At 39.8% G+C, this 19,592-nt stretch overlaps 1 protein-coding gene across 2 annotated transcripts in view; it reads right to left on the bottom strand.

Annotated features, from left to right (window-relative positions):
• Positions 1 to 3,887: 3,887 nt before the first annotated feature.
• Positions 3,888 to 19,592, bottom strand: part of ntng2b (netrin g2b) — a 74,270-nt gene continuing 58,565 nt past the window's right edge. For both annotated transcript variants that reach the window (XM_008289337.1, XM_008289338.1), the window contains exons 6-8: positions 11,127 to 11,294; positions 6,633 to 6,767; positions 3,888 to 5,501 (exon numbers count right to left, since the gene is read on the bottom strand). In XM_008289337.1, coding sequence (XP_008287559.1) covers positions 5,278 to 5,501; positions 6,633 to 6,767; positions 11,127 to 11,294 — 527 coding nt within the window. In that variant the 3' untranslated portion in view covers positions 3,888 to 5,277. The remainder of the gene's footprint in view (positions 5,502 to 6,632; positions 6,768 to 11,126; positions 11,295 to 19,592) is intronic.

Genomic DNA, 19,592 nt, shown 5'->3' with positions numbered 1-19,592 from the left:
TGTAAGTGTGACATGTGCAAAAACAGAGGATATTAGTCTGTTGGCAAATACTTTTTCACAGCACTGTTGCACTGCACTGATGCACTCAGCGACTGCAATCAATTCCTTATTTATTTTTTTATTTATTGATTCATTGATTGCATTTTAATGTGGTTATTCTTTACAGTGGAACTGGCAACTTTATGTTCCCAAATATTACTTAATGAATTTCATTTCAAGGTATATTTCTGCATATTTTCAAAGACATTTTAAAACAGATTTTTATTACACACTTAATGAAGCCTGGGTAAGGAGAGCGGTCCATTAACGAGGACCCATGTTATCGTATGCATCTTATTATGCAATAAACTTTTAGCAACTAAAGCAAGAAAAGCATATGGAGGAGCAATGTTAGGGGCTTTAAGCATTCACCGGGGAATTGGTTGGTTGGAATTGGTGGAAAAGCTGCAGAAGCATGTAATGAAGCTGAACAGCGGCATTTTCCCGCACACAGGACTCATTACACTGTCGGCTCATTTTAACGTGGCTCAGCGCTATTTGCAAGCGCAATACCAGTAATCCTATAGCACAGACTTGTGTCACTTGTACTAGATGAGTTGCACTCTGTCTGCTCAGTTTATGCACTATAATGATGAGAACTGTCTAGAATCATGTGATTAAGATCTCAAGAGAATGAGTGTGTGTGAACATTTCCACTTGCAGCCATAGAGTACTAGAAGTTACACTTAGTGGTGTTACAAAAAAGGATCTCACTAAGTTCCATGCAGTTAAGCAGTGTTGTGGAGATTTTAATTTTGGAGGAAGCATAAGCGCAGTTTAATCTGTGCATCCCTAATGATACATTCATGTGTCAGTCATGAGCTGTTCTTGCCTGATTGAAGTTGATGTAGTAATTAATATGAGGGGTGTCACTGTACAAACAGTGCAGGAGCTTGTGCTCCACAGTCAAGTCCATGCTAGTCTCCTAAAAAAAAAACAGAAGGTGTTCTGTCAGGCTTCTTCCAGAGGGATTGTGCCTAGCAAAGGTTTGCTGTACCACTAACCCTACATGTTTTTGCGAAAGATGATGAAACATGAGATCAGCTCCAGTAAAACCCCAGAGAAACAGACGACCCAAGAAGAGAAATCAGGTCATGTACAAGAGATGGTAAGCTGTACAAGTGTGACTGGCAGAGACTTCTGGGCTCAACATGGGGAAGGTAACTGGCATGTGTATCCTAAAAACAAAGGCTATCTGCAAAAGGACATTTTAGGATGATCAGATGTAGAAGCCTCAAGGAACCCATGTGAAAGCTGAAAATAATATAAACAGGAGGCAGTGGTGCAGCTGGGAAAACAGTACAGGGATGACATGTACAAATAGAGACGTTTTCACCAAACTGTGAGTGACATTCAGGAGGCTGCAGGAGGACAAAGACAAACTTCAGCCGCTGTTCTCCTACATCTCTTCTCTTTTCTCTCTGTCTCTCTCTCCCCTCCCCCCTTTTCTCTTCATAAGATGATATATATTTATGGTATGAGACTAGCAACATGTACATATTTGTGACTAAAACATAAACCGAAAGATGATTTAGTTTCTTTTACTCGACATTTTCAGCGATTCAGAGGTGAAATAAAAAGAGAAGCTGTCTGTTGATCAGAGTGTTTACTCTCATTTATTTTTTATATATCTCCGGGTTCATCTCAATGCGGCAAAACATAGTGTTGCTCCATTTTAATTTAATTGGGGAGGCTGATCTGAATATTCATTAATTACTATAATAAACCCTAATCATAAAACTCTTCAGTTTTCCCTTGAAAACTGAAGAGTAATTTTGCAGGTCCAATCTCATTTGTCAGTTTCCATTCACAAAAAATAACTAAACAAACGTTAATCAAGATGAAATAATGCAATGTATTAATAGAATATGAGTAATTTGCTGAATGCCAGTGCAGAAACCCGAAGCCACTAAATGGATGAGTGACTGTCCTATCTGCTTATAAATTATATTACAACATAGTTTCCCGGAGTTTTATTATTTGTAAGCGGCTGTGAGAGCACAATGCTCTGCAGCTTCAGAAATCGATTCCAATAGGCAAAACACAAGCAAATGAAGAACATCTTTACTATATGTCAGTTTGTGCAAAGACTGAAAAAACAAAGATTACGTAAGGGTCACGGGGCTGGAGGTTGCCAGTCAATCACAGGGCTCACACAGACGGACAACCATGCATGCTAACACTCAAACCTGCAGCCAATCAATTTAGAATCATCGATTAACCTACCATGGATCCGTCTGGACTGTGGGAGGAAGTCGGACCACCTGGAGAAAACCCACGCAGGCAGACAGAAAACATGAAACTACATTGAACCTCCTCGCTGATCATCAGTTTGTAACCCAGAACTTTTTAGCTGTGAGGAATTGTTGGTAGCTGCACCACTGGTCTGCCAAACTAACCTCCTGAATGTTGGTTTTCTGCATGTTTACCATGTCGGAGCTATCAATGTTCTTGTCAGAGTGTAACAACAAGAAAGCAAATAGGTATGTTCTCTAAAATGGGAAATTATTCCTTTAAAGACCAACTCCAATGAAAATCCTGTTTTAATCCAGTTACCATGTTCATGTGGTGTTTTTTTTAGGCTACAATTCACACCATGAACTAAAGAAGTCGTGCCCACAATGCCTTATCATTCCTTCCTTGACACTGCAGTGTACTGATGACGGTCTTACAAACACAGATTCAGACTTTTGGCGTTTTGCACTTAACTGACTTGTAAAGTGGGGCTTTCCATATTGTTCTTCAGAGTCTGTACATGTATGTCTGAATTACGCCATTATTGTCTCTCATGATTGTGTAGCCTAGTTTTACAGTGTTTGAGCAGAGCTGTGGGTAAGCTGGTGTGCTCGAGCTGCAGATGATTGAGTGGGACTTCACACACCTGCACATTATAAAGTGAGCAACGGTGTAGATTTACATTGAAGTGGTTTAAAGAAATTGCGAGATTATTTTACAGATTTCTTTCCCCACACTTTCTAAATATGCAATTTTGACAGAAGAATTTTTGTAAAAATATTGAACTCTCTTGACCATAGTAAGCTTGACAATGGGCTAATAATAATAAGAATTTAGGATTCTATATTTCATAACACAGAACATTGCCTGAAGGAAGTGGCTTAATTCAGGCCATGTACTTCTGTCACATGTCAAATGAGAGATCTTACATTTATCCAAACATGATCATATTCCCATCATTCCCAAGTGGGATATTTGCACTGTCTCTAAACATCATCCTACAGTCAGTCAATAATGTATTGTCCTCTGACTACAAGCATTACCTGCTCTTTGTTGCACAATGAAAATGTGTTCCTTTACAACATTTCTCAGTGTTCGACATTCATAAACTATTCCTTCCCAAGTCTCAGTGCTTGACACCACTCAGGCTCAGAGGGGATGAGGCCTACACACAGAATAGCTAATACAGCTACCACCAGCTCAGAAATAGAGGAGTAATACCAGAATCCCCGTCTTGTCATTTCTCACAGGCTTAGTCTCGCTTTTATCCTTGATGTACACTGTATCCTGATGTAATGCAGCATTCATGTCTCTTTATCCACTGTGTACCTCAGCTGACTCAGCAATAGAACATTTCTCAATGGAATTATGTTCCTGAAAAATCTTGAACCGTTTTGGTAAACACAACTTGTCTGGACCAGCCTTGCAAGCAGTGATCGGCGATCTCTAGGAGAGCGAAAGATGAGAAAATGTGGCTTCAGGGTCGGTCACTCCACGTCTCAGGGCCAGCGCTGTATATCTCCATTGTTTATATTGTGCAGAATATTTGTCAAAAGCCCACTATTTGTGCTACAAGTGACATTTCCAGGTATAAAAGCTCGTTGCAACTTTTATCAGAATAAAATTATTTATATTCTCTTGACATGAAAGCAGTTCTTTGTGATTGTCAGACAGACTGTTAGATTTTAAAATGGGATAATCTGTTTCGCAGTAACAAGCATTCAACACCATGTCCAAAATGAACGCAATAGATCAAATGAAAGCCTTAGAGCGACGACTCTTTATGACAAACCTTGTTTCCCCCCCTCTGAAAATAAGAAGATTAGCATGTAGTTGTGGACACTTGATTGAATGAAAAAAGTACAAGCAAGAAGGCAAATAACAGTCATATTTACTGCAAGGTTTACACTCAGTGTAATAAAATGCTCATTTGGAATAGTTGTAAATGTCATTTTTTATAATTTATTGTAACTTCAAACAAAAATAATTTCTACAAAAAATATTCAAATAATGTCATATAATATTGATACGTGGTTCATATCTTTTCTCTCTCTTTTTAGACTTTTGATTAGTTAGATTCTGTTAAATTCTGCTTCCTGAATACTGTGTGAAGATTAAATCTCGCTAAGTGTGGCAACAATCACTCATTCCTATAACAACCATAATAGTGACTATTTTTATTTTTTTTTTATAATTCATAACCCCCTGGATATTATATAATATGTATAATCTCAGCGACTGCTAGTGGGCACATTAGATACAATGACTGAAGATATAATTTTAAAAAAATGCAGCAGAAAGAGAATAAATGTAAAATCAAGTCTCATCTTTAGAGAGGAAATGAAACCTGGTTAATATACTATGTAGGCCTCAGCAGCAGGATCAAATGAACATCTCGCCTCCCGACCCGTCCGTCATGTGTCCATATGTCTCGTCCTCGCGTGGAGTCTGACCACACACATGTTGGCCATCAGTCTAACGGAGGTGAGATCCTCAACTCAACCAAGGAAAAAAAAAAAAAAGAGAAAAGAAAGTCCTTGTGGTTAAAACAGCCATTCCCTTTGAAGTGAAACAGTGGTGATTTAAGTGTTTATGCTTTTTGGTTTGATGCACATTGCTCCAGCTCAGGAATAAAGGGAACAGTGGTTGGTATGATTATTATTTTTTTTTTCCCCTTTCGACTGCATCTCTTTTCTCTGAGGTCGTTCCCCTTTTTTCTCTGTTTGTCCTTCTTGCACCTGAGCACACACTCACAATCATAACAGTCCTGTGAGGTGTGTATATGTGCTTGTGTGTGTATGTATGTGTGTGTATGTGTTTGAAAGGAGAATGGGGTTAGGTAGTGTTCTGTGAGTGTGTGTGCTTTTTTTTTTTTTTAAGAGTGCTGCAGTGTGCGTTTGCAGGGTCCATGACTGCGATGGCCCTCCCCGGTCTGGGTCACACTTTGCCTCACATAGACACACATATACACACACTCCTTGGTCTAAGGGGGGGTTTCGTGGCTCAGTGGGGTGTTAACGTGGCCTGCAGGTAGGTTAGCAGAGTGCAGAGCAGCAGGGTGGCCGTGGAAAGGTGCGGCAAAGAAGCGCCGCTGCAGTCCTTGCCCGCCTCGCAGCGGGAGTGTTGGCACAGTACTCCCTTAAACTCTGGAGGACAGATGCACTTCTGGCTCTGGTAGCACGTTCCTCCGTTCTGGCACAGGAGCATCTCCTCGTCGCAAACGTTAGCTGTGAGCATAGACAGAGGGAAGACAGAAAGAGCACGGCGGCGGGAAAAAGAATGGGAAGAATGGAGAGTGAAGGATTTGCAGAGGTAAGGAGAACGGGAGTGGAGTTGGGAATAAAGACGATGCAGCAAAGTGACAGAATGACAGGTGGTTAAAGGATAGTGGGGGAGTAAAGAGCACAAAGATGAAGGGAAGATGTATGGAATAGAGGAGGACAGGGAGGAAGATAAGGAGGGGTAATGTTAGAAAAAACATGATAGGAAACAGATACGGGCGAAGGGGAAGAATTCAGGGCATAAAGAACAAAGTAGAAAAGAAAGCAGAAGGAAGGAAAGAGGCAAGATAAATTCTCCAGTCTTTGCCTCAGGGACTACAACAGGTAACACCTGCCTTTTTTTGTTTTTGCAGTCCTTTTTTCTGTCTGTTTTTCTTGAGCCTGCACTTTCTCAGGGTCAAGTCAAAATCATTGTATCAAACCCAGCAGAAAACACACTGCACGTGTGATATTTGTTAAGTAATGATTGGAGGAACGAGAAGCATCATTAAAATGCTGTAAAAGGCATTAGGAAATACACAGAGGTAGTTGCGCAGCACAAGACACTTGACCTAAAAATGTTCTGAGAGATAACAGAGGATCAGGTTTCCATGACAAGGAATAATTACATGTGCTAACATTTTTTATTACACCACAGATAATTGGCTCTGTTGCATTGGAGTATTTAGAATAAGATGTCAAACCTAAAACAAACTGTACTGCAATATATTACCGTCTGTCCCATATCGTAACAAACCCCCAGTCAGAATGCATGCCTGCCTGAGTTTTTAAATGTGTGTGTGTGTTGAGAGGTGGGGAGGGTTTTTCTGAGACAGGGGCCCCTGACTAGATGGTGGATCGCAGAGGAAGGCGATTCCCTGTAATGGGGTTAAGGTGTGACAGGGTCATCAATTAAAGGAGCAGCTGATGCTACTAATGAGCTACATGATCTATTCCCCTGTGAGTAAAGAGAACATCAGAAGCTACACAAGCTAAGTGGACGGTGCACTCACAAGGTCCTGTGAAAACCTGCAACATTTCTTTAACCCTCAAATTTTTCAACGTGAACCTACCAAATATCAGAGTCCTTATACTTACGGTAACATCCTTGTTTCCAGTAGTATCCTGGCAGACAGTCGTCACATCTGGCCCCCGTGGCACCTTCTTTACAATAACAAAAGCCTGTGGTGTTACACCGGTCATGAATAGAGCCCATCTGGTTGCAGTTACACTCTGAAGAAGGGATTGGTGGAGAAAAAGAAGAGAGGGAGACATTAAAAAAAAATCCCTGCCTCCTTTAAATTTTGGGGATTTAATCTAGAGTTGAATCAAGTTCAGCCAAAAATGTTCACATTTGTATTCAGACCACACAGTTGTTTGATATTCAACTGCTTCAGAGCTACAATCCTGTGCCTCTGAGGTGGAGCTTCTCCAAAGTACAGAGATGTCCCAAGATGGTGCAGAGATTCAGACCTGAAATTTAGGCTCTTTTCAGCCAGAAATATTTTCATGCTTTCCCACCATGCACCACCCTGATGAAATTTCTGATGCAAAATGCCTGTTTAGAGCTTTTTTATCCAGTACTTGCAGATAATGTGAAAAATGAGACGCTGTCTCGACTAAAAACTACAGTGATTTAAAAGACATTTCACTTTTCATTTTAGATCCCACAGGTCTAATTCTTTCAGTGGAGCGCTACCACACAAACTGTTTGAAGGTCTGCTAGAGGTTGAATTAACAGTGTTTCAACAAATTCACTGCCATGGGTTTCCTAAGAACAACACGTCTCATACAGCCTTGAAGAGGTTGATTTCTCTCCCACCTTACCTTTGAAAATACATTGACAGATGTCTTTTATGTCAAAATGATGTTGTTTAGGAAACTAACTCCTCCATGACGTAGAACTGCAAGTTATTTTGAATATCTGAATTCAAAGGCAGGTAGGACAAGTGTTAGGAACATTAAACAGTTGACTGAGTTGATAAGCCTTGTGCCTACTCTTGTTATGCAGCTTAAGTAAACAAACTTAAGTTCCGTCTGTTGAGATTCTGATTCAAGTGAACTATTGAACACTTTAAACTTTGGTCTCAACTTTGGTCTCAGAAAACCAATAACTCTCCATCTCTACCCACTGGAGTCCCAGAGCAAATTTTTACACTGGTTAACACTGGAAAAACAGGAATACAGGTGCAGATAAATATTTTGTGCATCTGACCTGTTATGTTTCATTGGGATGATCTGGTATCTCTTCTTTGGTTGCATTAGAAGCAGCCTGGTGCTGAAATACTGGACGGATGAGGACTGCTCTTTCGTCAGTGTACCTGACATGGGACAAGTGTCTTGCTTTTTCAACATTTCAATTTAGAGCATCGATGCTCTGACTGCAGAAACACTGTTCCCAGCTTTGCTCTGGCTGCAGTAATAAATGTAATGCACAGCGTTTTATTCTAACTTAGTGTTTCACACAGTTTGAGAAGTTATTTGTGTTTGTGGGCGGTGACTGATGTGCAGTGCAGAGACTGATGCAGTTTAAAGCAGATGACTGTAACTCAGGTTGTTTTCTGAAGCTACAGTTCACAGATGTCCTCGAAATGTGAACTCTTGGTAGACGCTACCGTTTACTGATTTATTATGTATTAGAAGAACCGCGATAGGCAGCTCGGCACCTCGAGTCTCCACTCGGTCACTGCGGTGCATCAACTCAAACAGGTGTGTGGCCAGAAATTTGTTTGAAAAGAAGGCGTTCTAATATAAGAATGACCTAAACCATGACTTTATCTACCTGAACACGTTGTCCATAGACATACCTGCTAAATGTCAGGTGCACAGGTGTGACCAATGACAATGTTTAGTCGCACTTGACAGATTTTTTTGGCCGCACCCTGAAGCCCTGCTAAGACCACGTGCCAAATCATTCTCTGACAGATTTACCCTCTCTGTAGTGTTCACCTCATCATCACAGGGTAACATTAAATTTAGATTACTTTTAAAAATAAACTGCTTTATTTCTGCATTAATTATTTTACCAAATGCAAATATGTAGACTATGGAAACCCCAGTCACCCAGATCCGGCCTGTTCTGAGTGCTGAGAATACAGTGTGGCTCAGAAGGAGCTTTTTTTCTTCAGGCGGTTTGTGTGCTAAACGAGGACACTTCCCCCTCGAACACTTGAGACACAATCACATTCTATTTTATAGGTGTGTAAACAGAACAGAGGGGTACAGATTGATTCTTGATAACACAGTTTCATACTACATGTCTGTATCACGCTTAAGGTTCTTGTATATGACTCATATCTGCAGTACTGTTTGTACATACAGTACACTTAAAGTTTTTGTGCTATACTTTTAAATTTGCATAAATGGGGGCCACAGTGGGAAAACAATTTACCACCATTGTATTTACCACTGTGTATGTGATTAATTAAACTGGAACTTGAAACTGATATTCAAATCAGTTGGCAGCAGATCAAAGCTGGTAAAAAAAAAAAAGCAACTGCAGAGCTGCGTATTGGCATTGCATTTGTCAGTCAGCTGATGATGAATTAGAGTTTCTCTCATGGCTTGTCTTTTACCCAAGATCTGCTTAACTAATTTTAAGTATAAAATATTCATAAACATAAGAAAACAAGCCAGATTAAAAGAACCACAGCAATGCGGTTGGTATCCCTTTGTTTGTGGGTCATGTGCATTAATATGGGATTCTGTGTGAGCTGCTGTGAGACTGTGTGTGGAAGATGCGAAGCTGTGCAAAATTCGTGTGCAAATGCGTTTGTGTTTGAGAGTTTTTGGTTCCTTGCTGTAGAGATGCTGGTGTGAACGGATTTTTGTTGCCATGCTTGGTGTGCTGGCAGATGAGCTAATGGGGCCTTATTTGTGCTGACTCCAAGGCCTGGCCCTGTGTGTGCCCCGACCGTAGCGAGTTTACCCTCCAACCCCCTGCAGTCCACCTACAGATGGATCCAAATCAACACCAGATTTTAGCTTCACAGCATTGCAAAGAGAGTGACCTCTTATCAGGACATGCCCTTAGTAAGACTAAGTTTAAGAGTAAATACTGTGAAAGCAAACAGACTGTGTATATCACTGTACATAAAGATGAACTATTTATCTACAGCACAGCGAGTTTCGATGTTTATCATTGTTTTGGCGCTGCACTCCAGCACATTGGTTATATTATGAGTTTAAAGAGTTGACTTTCAGCTTTAAGGCTGCCTGAGGGTGTATGCATCAGTACTGAGTGAACAGTGTAGGTCTTCTTTAATTCATTCTGTTCCACCCAGCTTCAGGACAGCAGCACACTAGCCCTAAAAATTCATGAGGTTTTCATGTTCAGACAATAAACAGCTGTTGACTGGCTACGTCAGTCATCTGAGCACTCTGAACCCCAAAACCCACCAGCAGGTTTGAAGGACATGTTGTCTTTAAAAAACAGAAAGCAAAGTTTAATTTTCATCTTTCTGGCGGTCCTTGAACCACTCATCTCATGCTGTTTAGTTGGAAAACTTAACCAAATATAAGCTTACAATCTCTAAATGTCATCAAAATCACTTTATTTTACAAGCCTCATTTAAAAAAAACAAGAAAAAAAAGCACATGCTCCAACCAGATTTTGTAAAAACCCAAATTTCTGTACTTGACGACACAACCAAGAAGCCTTTATGAACTCATCTGCGAACAGTCATGTAACCAAAATTTTGGGACTTTGTGGTTGAGCTGCTCTTAACTGCTGGCTTTGCTCACACACAGCAGATATAGTACAAGTATGGGGACCAATGAAAATGTAAGTAGTAAAATATCTATAGTATCAATAGTTTACTTTTTTTTCTCTACCACTTAATAAAACAAAAAAAACAGATTTTAAAATCTTTGAAAAAACAATCAAAGAAATTCAACTTTAATTTTTCTTTATGATTAATGGCATTATAACATTTATTTTTTGTAATCTCTACCTGTAGCCATGGTTATGCTGTATCTATAGATATACAGAATATGAAAAATGAGACCACTATGAAATGTGACAAGAGCAAAACACCCAAAAACTGCTTAGGGGTTCAGAGGGTCAACAAGCACTTTCTTAATATAGAATATTATATGGAATGTTCATACCAAGTTAGCATTAGGATTACCAAGCTACTTTCTGCTCCCTACAGTTTGGAGTCCATGTATAAAAAAGGACTACAATTTCCTCCCTCTTCCTCTGATATGGATGTAAACACACTCAGCTGGAATCTGACAGCGCTTTAATCTCATAATCATTGTCTCTTTTCAAATCCTGCGTGCTGGAGTACAGTGCCAACACAACAAATATGTGTTTTTATAGAAGTGTCAGGAAAGCAGCAATATAGTTTCAGGGAAAAAAAATAGATTCTTAGTTTTTTTTATGCATAAAAATTTCACCAGTGCGCTACCTAGATGTGGTAATTTTCGGTTCAAAAACACAACAACTGAGTAGTTGCTTGAATTTTAAAAGCAGCCACAGCATCTCATTGTCGGCTTCTCTGTCAATCACACACACACACGCACACACACACATATAGACACACACATCATCCCCCTCCACACACTCTCACTGTCTCCCAGCAGACTGACCGATGCAGACGCTCTCATCATCCAGTTCGGCAGAGGCGTTGCGGAAGTATCCGACTCTGCAGTGTTGGCAGTTCTGGCCCCTGGTGTTGTGCTTGCAGCTGACGCATGTGACGATGTTCAGGTAGTCGATGTAGCTGCAGCGGTTGGAGTGGCCGTAGCACTCACAGTCTAAATGGAAAGGCATTAAACAGCTTTAAATTTCATTCTTAGGGGATGATAATTACAATTTTTTTTTGTAAAATGAAAAACAAATGGAAGATGAGAATATCACATTCTTGTGGGATCATTGGATGACAGGAGGAAATGATAAATGATCTGCGACAACAGATAGAAAGTTTGAGATGTCAGTGAACAAATGAATGACCCTGTGTGTGTTTTATGACTTGCCTTTCTCACTCTATATTGGTTCAATAAAGACAGACCACTCCCTCTCCATTACTACACTCACAGGTTTGCTGAGTCTGCTTCACTGTGCTGCACTGATTACTGATGGGAATTCCACTATCCTGTGTGGTTGTGAGTGTCTGTCTGTGTGTGTGTGTGTTAGTGTGTGTATGTATGCAGGCGCATGAGTACAACCACGTTAATTGTGTCTGGGAATTTAATTGTATTACCGGATGAGTAGATTATAAGCTACAGAATCGTAACCAAGGGAGTTTGAGGTGAGCGATACAGTGGGTGTTTCCAGACTGTACCCGACACCATGAAATCAGCCTGACCCTGGTTAACCCGATAGAAATCAGTGTCTCTTCTGGAACTGGGTGATCTTGATGCTTCCCACAATGATGATAACAAAAGTGGTTAGTAATTTGCAATAAATGCAACTCTTGTACATTCTGGTCAGCCACAATCTCTACAATCACCCCATCAGTCTGCAGCAATTTGGTTCCATAGCTGCTGGGCACACAAACTGCTCTGGTTTTATTAGGTGGCATTGGTCCAACTTTTCTTGCTGGTTCCCAACACCTGGCCATTAACGCCAATCCATGGTTTCCGTATGAGAGATGCAGAGTTTAAAAGCAATAACTAGACGTGCACGTGGTTCTGTTAATACCACAATAGCTATGTGTCGGTGTCGGTCACTTTGCCTCCTCATGTCAGACATAGAAAAACACACGAGGCCCCTGTAAAGGCTAGCTGTGACTTTGCTCTTTTTACAAGACATAACAACTAGTGACAGCACCATCATGAGCACAGTAGGTAGAGATGGCACGGGATTGCTGGAGAATTTAGAACTTCCCACTGTGTTTGGGCTCTGTCGATATGAAACATGTCCAAATCAAAGCACCTCCCAAGTCTGGCAGCACTACTTCAGATGTGGATGATGGAGAATCCCTGTATGTGGGCTTTTGCAGTGTGGACAGTGTGTTGGGTCAGAAATGTTTAGATGTATGACATGCAGACGTGTAAAGCATGAACTGGCCTTCAGGGTGATACGAGGGGTCAGCTGCTACCTGCCACCAGCCAGGGCAGAACCTCGCTGCGTAACATCATTGATGCAATAGTTAACCGGAGTTGTACATACATGAGTTATTAAAAATTAGTTTAACTGACTCGTACAAGCATCTGTTTAAGCGAAATTAAAGTTGCAATAGACCAGTTTTTACTTAAATTCGCTATTATGAAGTAAATGTTTATGAACAATGTAATTGCTATAAAATGAAGCCATCAGTATTTAGATTCTTTCAACGTAAACGTTACTTTCACTGTTCAGTTCTGTCTGCTGCTGGGTAGGAGAAGTCCTGTGAAAATGACGACTCAATTTATGGCACAGAGAAAAATGGTAGTAACTGTGGAAACTCTACCCAGCAAAAAAAAAAAAAAAAGCCACATTGTTGGAGAAGAAAAAGAAATTGAAGAGAGAGAATGACAGAAAACGAGATAAAACCAGAGTGAACTTCGTGCTGACATTTTCTGGATGGAGAGACGAGAGACTTGAATGGGTTTAGAACTGATATTCACTTGGCATGATTTCTATTCGAGTAAGCAACAAAACCTGACAAGTTACTGATTCTATAAAACTGGGTTCTCTACTCTCCCTTTATCATGACAATAAGATTGGCGTATCCATTTTAAACTGACGATTTTACAGATGTTTTTTGTGTTTGACAGTAGCCAGGATATTAGCTTTGGCTAACAGTCATAAAATTAACCAGAAGCTTCTTTCTTCCCTCTCATTTCCGAACTATTTTGTTGAGCATTTTGCTGTGTTGCTGGTAGTTGCTAGACGATGAGAAAAACTGAAAGCAGTCCTGTCTTTGCGACAGTAACACCCCTAAAGGTAGCTTTTGGAGCTGCCTTGTAAACAAGTTATATTTACATCCAGTGTTTCACGCCAAAACAAACCGTGCGAATCTTCAGAACTAATGTGTTGAATGTTTTTCCTTCGTCAGTGTTGGTATTAAATGTGCATCGGTCTCGATTAATGAAAAGAAAAACATCATGACAATGTTTTTTTGCCCAGCTCTACTCTCTTCTCTTTTCACTGCTGGTTTTTCGGTTGCACAGTTTTAAATTTTCTTTTATAAAGTGCTGCACAATCAGAGCTCTTAATTAAACTTTCTCTTTGTAATTCATGAATTATCCGAGAGGATTTGATTGCAGGTTTTACTCTGCATGCTTGTGCGCTTGATAAATTAAGACTTGTTCCAAATTTCACACCCTAAAACCAAAACTGAAAAAATGATGATGTGAAGAAGCCCTCTGTATAATTTTTCCACACAGAAAGAAATAAATCCTGATATCACCTACTGTAGGCTGTGTGTTGTGCAGCGAGAGGTGGAGGAGTTTTTCTCTACAGTCTCTCCACGATTATCTTGGCTGAGGCTGGTACCTAATTAAGGTTTTATTAAGCGTTAGAAGTTGGCTGCAATAGTGTGCTGCAAGGCATCACTGTCCTCTAAAGAGGCGTTTACCAGGCATGTTTATGCAAATACACATTTAAATGCACATTAAAAAGTTGGAGTTTAGCTGTTTAATCAGCCGTCACATTATTATTTTATTATTGTTTGGTTGATGATGCCAGCTGAAATATTAATGTGCTGGTTTAAAGGAAGCCAGCGAGAGGAGCTCCATAAAGTGCCTCTCTCAGCATTGGAGGAACCATGCTAGCAGTGGGGGAAGAACTGCCTAATTAAATATAAATGGCCAATTACTCCACAGACTAGAGCGGCAATGGGACATTGTTCCACAAATTAATGTTACGAGTCAAGATGCTGCTTTATTGGTATTTATCAATTGTGAATTGTTAACAGTAAAAGACAGTTATATTGGGAAGACAGTGAGAGAAACTGCCTGCATCAAAGAATCTGTGAGGTTGAAAGAATAACGGTACATTTTGCGAACAAGCACCCTTTCTAAAAATCAATAAACACCAATGTCAGTGAAGGTAACTGTTTGATGATTTAATATGAATTTAAAATCCAGATTCTTACCTTGATCATGCACATAAAGCAAACACAACCACGAGGGAGATGCACAGGGAAAGAATGAGCAAAATGAAAACCATAAAACATGCAATGGAAGGAATTTTTCCACAGGTTTTCTACTTGAGCAACACCATCCACAGTTTAGAGAAATGACAGAAAGACTTTTAAAATCCACTGATCTGAACCAAAGGATGTAAAGCATTTAATGAAGCTTGAGTCTGCTGTGTGGTTCTCCTGACCACGTGCTGCTTGTGTTGGTCTCTTACCTTTGAAATCATCGTAAACGATCCCAAACAACTGTTTGGCCTGAGGCTCTCCTGAGATCAAGAGTTTCAGAAGCCCTTGAGGGATGAAGGGATCTTTGTTTAAGATTTGCCTCTGCATCATTCTGTGTGCTACAGTCATCTACGGCACACAGCTGGAGCCGCTACAGCCTAGAGGTCAGTGTCAGTACTACAGAAGGGTCTTAGGGATGAGATAGAGGGGGAGTCCCACTAGATTCTACCTTAAAGATGGGATCACTTTGTTCTAGAAAGCGGAATACCCTTCACCTACTGCAGTGTTTCCTAACTGGTTGCTTGTTTTAACAAAACTGAACAATCATCCACAAGAGTCTGTTTTCAAGGAAGGAACTGCTGATACGCTGCACAGAGTCCAGAGTTTTTAGGTAGCATCTGATTTGACTGCTTAAGATTGAACTATTTGTAATATCCTCGGTGGACTGGCAACTTGTTGAGCTTGTATTAATCACTTGAGCCCCAAGCCTTTTTTTTTTCATCGTGCTTCTGTCACTTTACTCTCTGAAGGCTCTTTATTTATTTATTTAATTTTATTGTAAAGTCCTGCACCTCTATGGAAACAGCACAACCAGCGCTAAAGGTGGAGAGAATTTCTGTGCAGTATAACAATGTTATAATGCCATAAGTCATAAAGAAAAGTTTTTTGTGATTATTAATTTTACAAATTTTGAATAAAACTTGGAATCAACATGTCAACAATATCAACATCTTTCCAAGTTCACACAGTAGTTACCTGTACTGTAAAGTTTTTCTACTATGGATATTTTGCTGCTAGCAATTTTCACTTCTTTAAGTTATTACAGTTTGTGGCTGATAGATGCTATAGTTTGTATATGGTGTTTCAAATATAACATGCCCTTCAGACCTGATGGAGGGTTTTTGGGGCCTTAGAGTTAAAGCATATCTTAATCTCTTAAGAATAATTGATTCAATCATTTTGAAATGGTGCATAAAGATTTTTTGAAACAGCAGCTGGCTAAACAATCTAACCACGTAAGATGATTTCCCGGATTCTTCTCGTTGGAAGGTTGTGTGGTATGATCCAAAGCTCCAGGATTGCCACTAATCCCACTACAGTGGAATCTGTTGTGAGTTGTTTTTTTTTTGTTTTTTTTCTGCGAACAGCTGTTTACATTGTCAGTAATGCAGGGATGAGAGCTCCGGCAAATGCTCAGAAAAATGAAAATTTGATCAGACATCAGGGCTGAACATTGTGATATGATTTAAAGAGCGACTTATAGGTTGGATTTTTTTTTTTTTACTAAAGTTATAATTAATATTTCTTCAATGTGATTGTTTGACAAGTTAATGCACAATTTCAGATGCTTTATGAGACTTAAAGGCAATGATTCAGATTAAAAAGTAGGCATTTTCACAATGTGACATATTATGTGACATTAGGGAGTCATTTCTTCCTTAGCGCAGTGAGAAATTGTAGGTGGTATTGAGTCTGAGTAGCTCTGATTTACAATGTTGGTCTTCTCTGCTAATTACCCTGCATTTCACAATTTTTCATCGTGGTCAATAATTGTGTTTGTTTAGGCTGCACAAACTCCTGCTTGTCCATCATTTTCAGGGTCAAAACCATTGTTAGAATCCATACTTGTTGTTGTTGAACTTGACCAGGCTTGGCCACTCTCCCTTTTGTGGCATCACTACCAAGTTGCGTTTCTTGAGGAAGGCATACAGGCTAAGATTGTATTTTTGTGTGGGTAATTAAGCAGAGAGGCTAAAAAAATGTCAGTCTGAGGATTCAACTATGAAAATGAATCAACTCGGGGGCTCGGATGACTCAAATCACAGTTAATGCAGCAGCTCTGCAGAGCAGAACAGTTCAGATAAATGCAGTGCTGTGTCACCTATTAACCTCATCATGATAAATTTGTGCAACCAGTTATGAATCACTGTGCAATTATGTCACATGCTAAAATTCTACCTTTCTTTTTTGCTTTTTCTCTCTCCTCTCTGTCTTCATCCTCTCTCCCGAAACTGTGTTTTGTGGTCCCATGACCGCCTCTTTCCCATTCAGGTTGTTCGATGACATGGTGCACTACAAATGAGCAACAACTCAAAAATCAATCTGTATTGATGCAGCACAGATTATCTCAGGCAGTTTTACCAAACGTAATACCACAAAGACTACAGACAAGTCAACAATATCCCAAGGTTTGTGAGAACCCTTTGCTAACATAGATCCCATTCACATCCTCTAATATAAGATCGTTCCTTTTTTTTTTTTTTTTTTTTAAGTATCATGAAGTACAAGTTCACATACGATCTATCAGACAACATCAGACAAGACATGAGGGTAATTAAAATTTCACACAATATTCATGTAATTCTGATCACAGAAACAACACAGTTGACATCAAGATCAACTTCAGCATCAAACTTGTCTCTCTTTTCTAGTCTACCCAGTTTTCCTCCTTCATCCTTTATGCTCTATTCTTTCTTTCTTGCCTTTCAGCATAACTCATTGTCTTCGATAAAAATATGGTGCCACCAGATTAATATTTAGCCTCATGGCTCATGTTGACTGACAGGTTATCATGTAGTCGAAGAGATAAATTTAGATGCATTTTCCAGTTTCCATTTTTCACTGTGAGCTGCCAAACTAAACTCTGTGAAAGTTTATCTCCTCTGTATTTACCGCATCACAAGTGATATACTTTTTATATCTACTGTAAATCTACAAGGACACAGAAACTACGAGGTATAATCGAAATACTACTTCTTTTTTTTTTGTACCTCTTCCTTGATGTTCATCCTCACCGTGCACAGAGGAAGTTGTTCTGTGGCCATGAGTCTCATGTGTGTGTCCCTCAGAATGATGGGAGACTGAAATACCACAATCATCAATGACATAACAAGCAAATGTGCAGCATGATGTACATTTTTATAAAAAGATCGCCACCTCAGCATTAAACATAGATACCTGTCCTCTCAGATTTTGTTTGTTTCATGAGTTTCATGTACGTGTCCTTCAGACTCATGGAGGACCGACACAACACATGCAGAAACATCATATAGGGACATTTTTTTATGTTCTTCTGTCAATCATCTGAAACAGCCAAGCCTCACACTAAAATGTACAATAGCTACATTGGCCCACAGCACTAAATGTGCCATTTTCACAAACAAATGCTATAAAGTTGTGAGTTGCTTACATGTTTTGGAGGCTACTCTTGTAGCTAGACTCACTCTAGCAACCTTTGTGGTTTGCATGAGTGAACTTTACCCAAATCATGATCTTTTGCAAAAGCTAGCGAAGTAGTTTTGCTGCTTAAACTTAACCAAGTACTGTTGTAGCCTAAACAACAACATCAGCTGAAAATGACTGAAAACAGCAACTTAGGATCAAAGTAAACAGCTACTGAAAATGCATCAAGGTGTACAATTAGTATGGAAAACAGAATGATCCCATAGGGGGCTTGAATTCTAGTCTCCTGGGTAAAAGGCACGTGGTTAATGCCACCTCCACTCGCCAAATGCAGTCTGTTTGCTCTTTTTATATTCAAACCAAAAGAAGTCTGCTCGTCACACAGGTAGAAACAGGTCAGTAGAGAAGAATAATGCCCAGCCTGTATTGTAAAATTTGTATGTTTTCTATTGTGGACGAAGGTAGCGATTATACATTTTTGTGTCAGACTCAGTTGCGGCTGTCTAAATAATAATTAAAATATCTTTATCTCCATTTCTATACTTGGTCCTCCTGTTCATTTTTACTATAGTTCAGTTACAATAAATGTCTCTAGCTTTGGTGCTAAATTAAGCTTTTCTTCTAAAGCCTAAATTCACTGACTGGGTTTGTATGTTGCTGAACACAAATTTAGTTGCAGTTCTGCTGTTTACGGTGGCCCAGTTTAATACTTGCAGTTGCCAAGTTAAGCTCATGAGGAAAGTTTCTGTACAGGATATTTCAATATGTAAATCAACCAATAAAAAAAAAAAATGCTGCCACCTCCAGGCAGATACCTTTTCTTTCTGTGTGCCTTTGTTCCCCGTGCTCAGAGGAGATTGTTGTTTTGTGGCCATGCGTCTCGTGTACATGCCCGTGAGATTTGTGGGGGTCTGAAATAGCCATTGTCATTATAAGCAAGCATTTGGTTAAATATCTGCTCTGACTACAGTACAGCTAGATCTGCTACACATTTCTATCACTACCGGTTATAAGAACATCAAACATGCCAAGTTGAATTTATGGGGAAAGTCTGACACTACAGGTATACTACAAAACATAGAACTAGTAAAAACACAGTAATATGTAGAGATACCTTTCCATTCAACCTTTCTTTCTGCATGCTCCTCCCTGCCCTGCCCGTGCTCATGTGAGGTTGTTTTGTGGCCATGAGTCCCATGTGCATGTGCTTCAGACTTGTGGGAGACTGAAACACCACAACCATTATGAATGTAACTGTCATTGGCAAGTCCGTGTTGTGGCAATATTTTAGTGACTGCAAAGCGAACTTGATACCTTTCCCTTCAGCTCTTTCCTCCCCATGTGCAGATGATGTTTGGTGGCCATGACTTCCAGACGTGTGTCCATGACTGTTGGATGATGTGTGTCCATGACTGTTGGATGATGTGTGTCCATGACTGTTGGATGATGTGTGTCCATGACTGTTGGATGATGTGTGTCCATGACTATTAGATGATGTGTGTCCATGACTATTAGATGATGTGTGTCCATGACTATTAGATGATGTGTGTCCATGACCTTCAGATGTGTGTCCATGACT

The sequence above is a fragment of the Stegastes partitus genome, unplaced genomic scaffold (genome assembly GCF_000690725.1).
Source record: "Stegastes partitus isolate 25-593 unplaced genomic scaffold, Stegastes_partitus-1.0.2 Scaffold607, whole genome shotgun sequence".
In the NCBI taxonomy this organism is placed as follows: domain Eukaryota; kingdom Metazoa; phylum Chordata; class Actinopteri; family Pomacentridae; genus Stegastes; species Stegastes partitus.
This window is presented reverse-complemented; position numbering and strand designations above follow the sequence as displayed.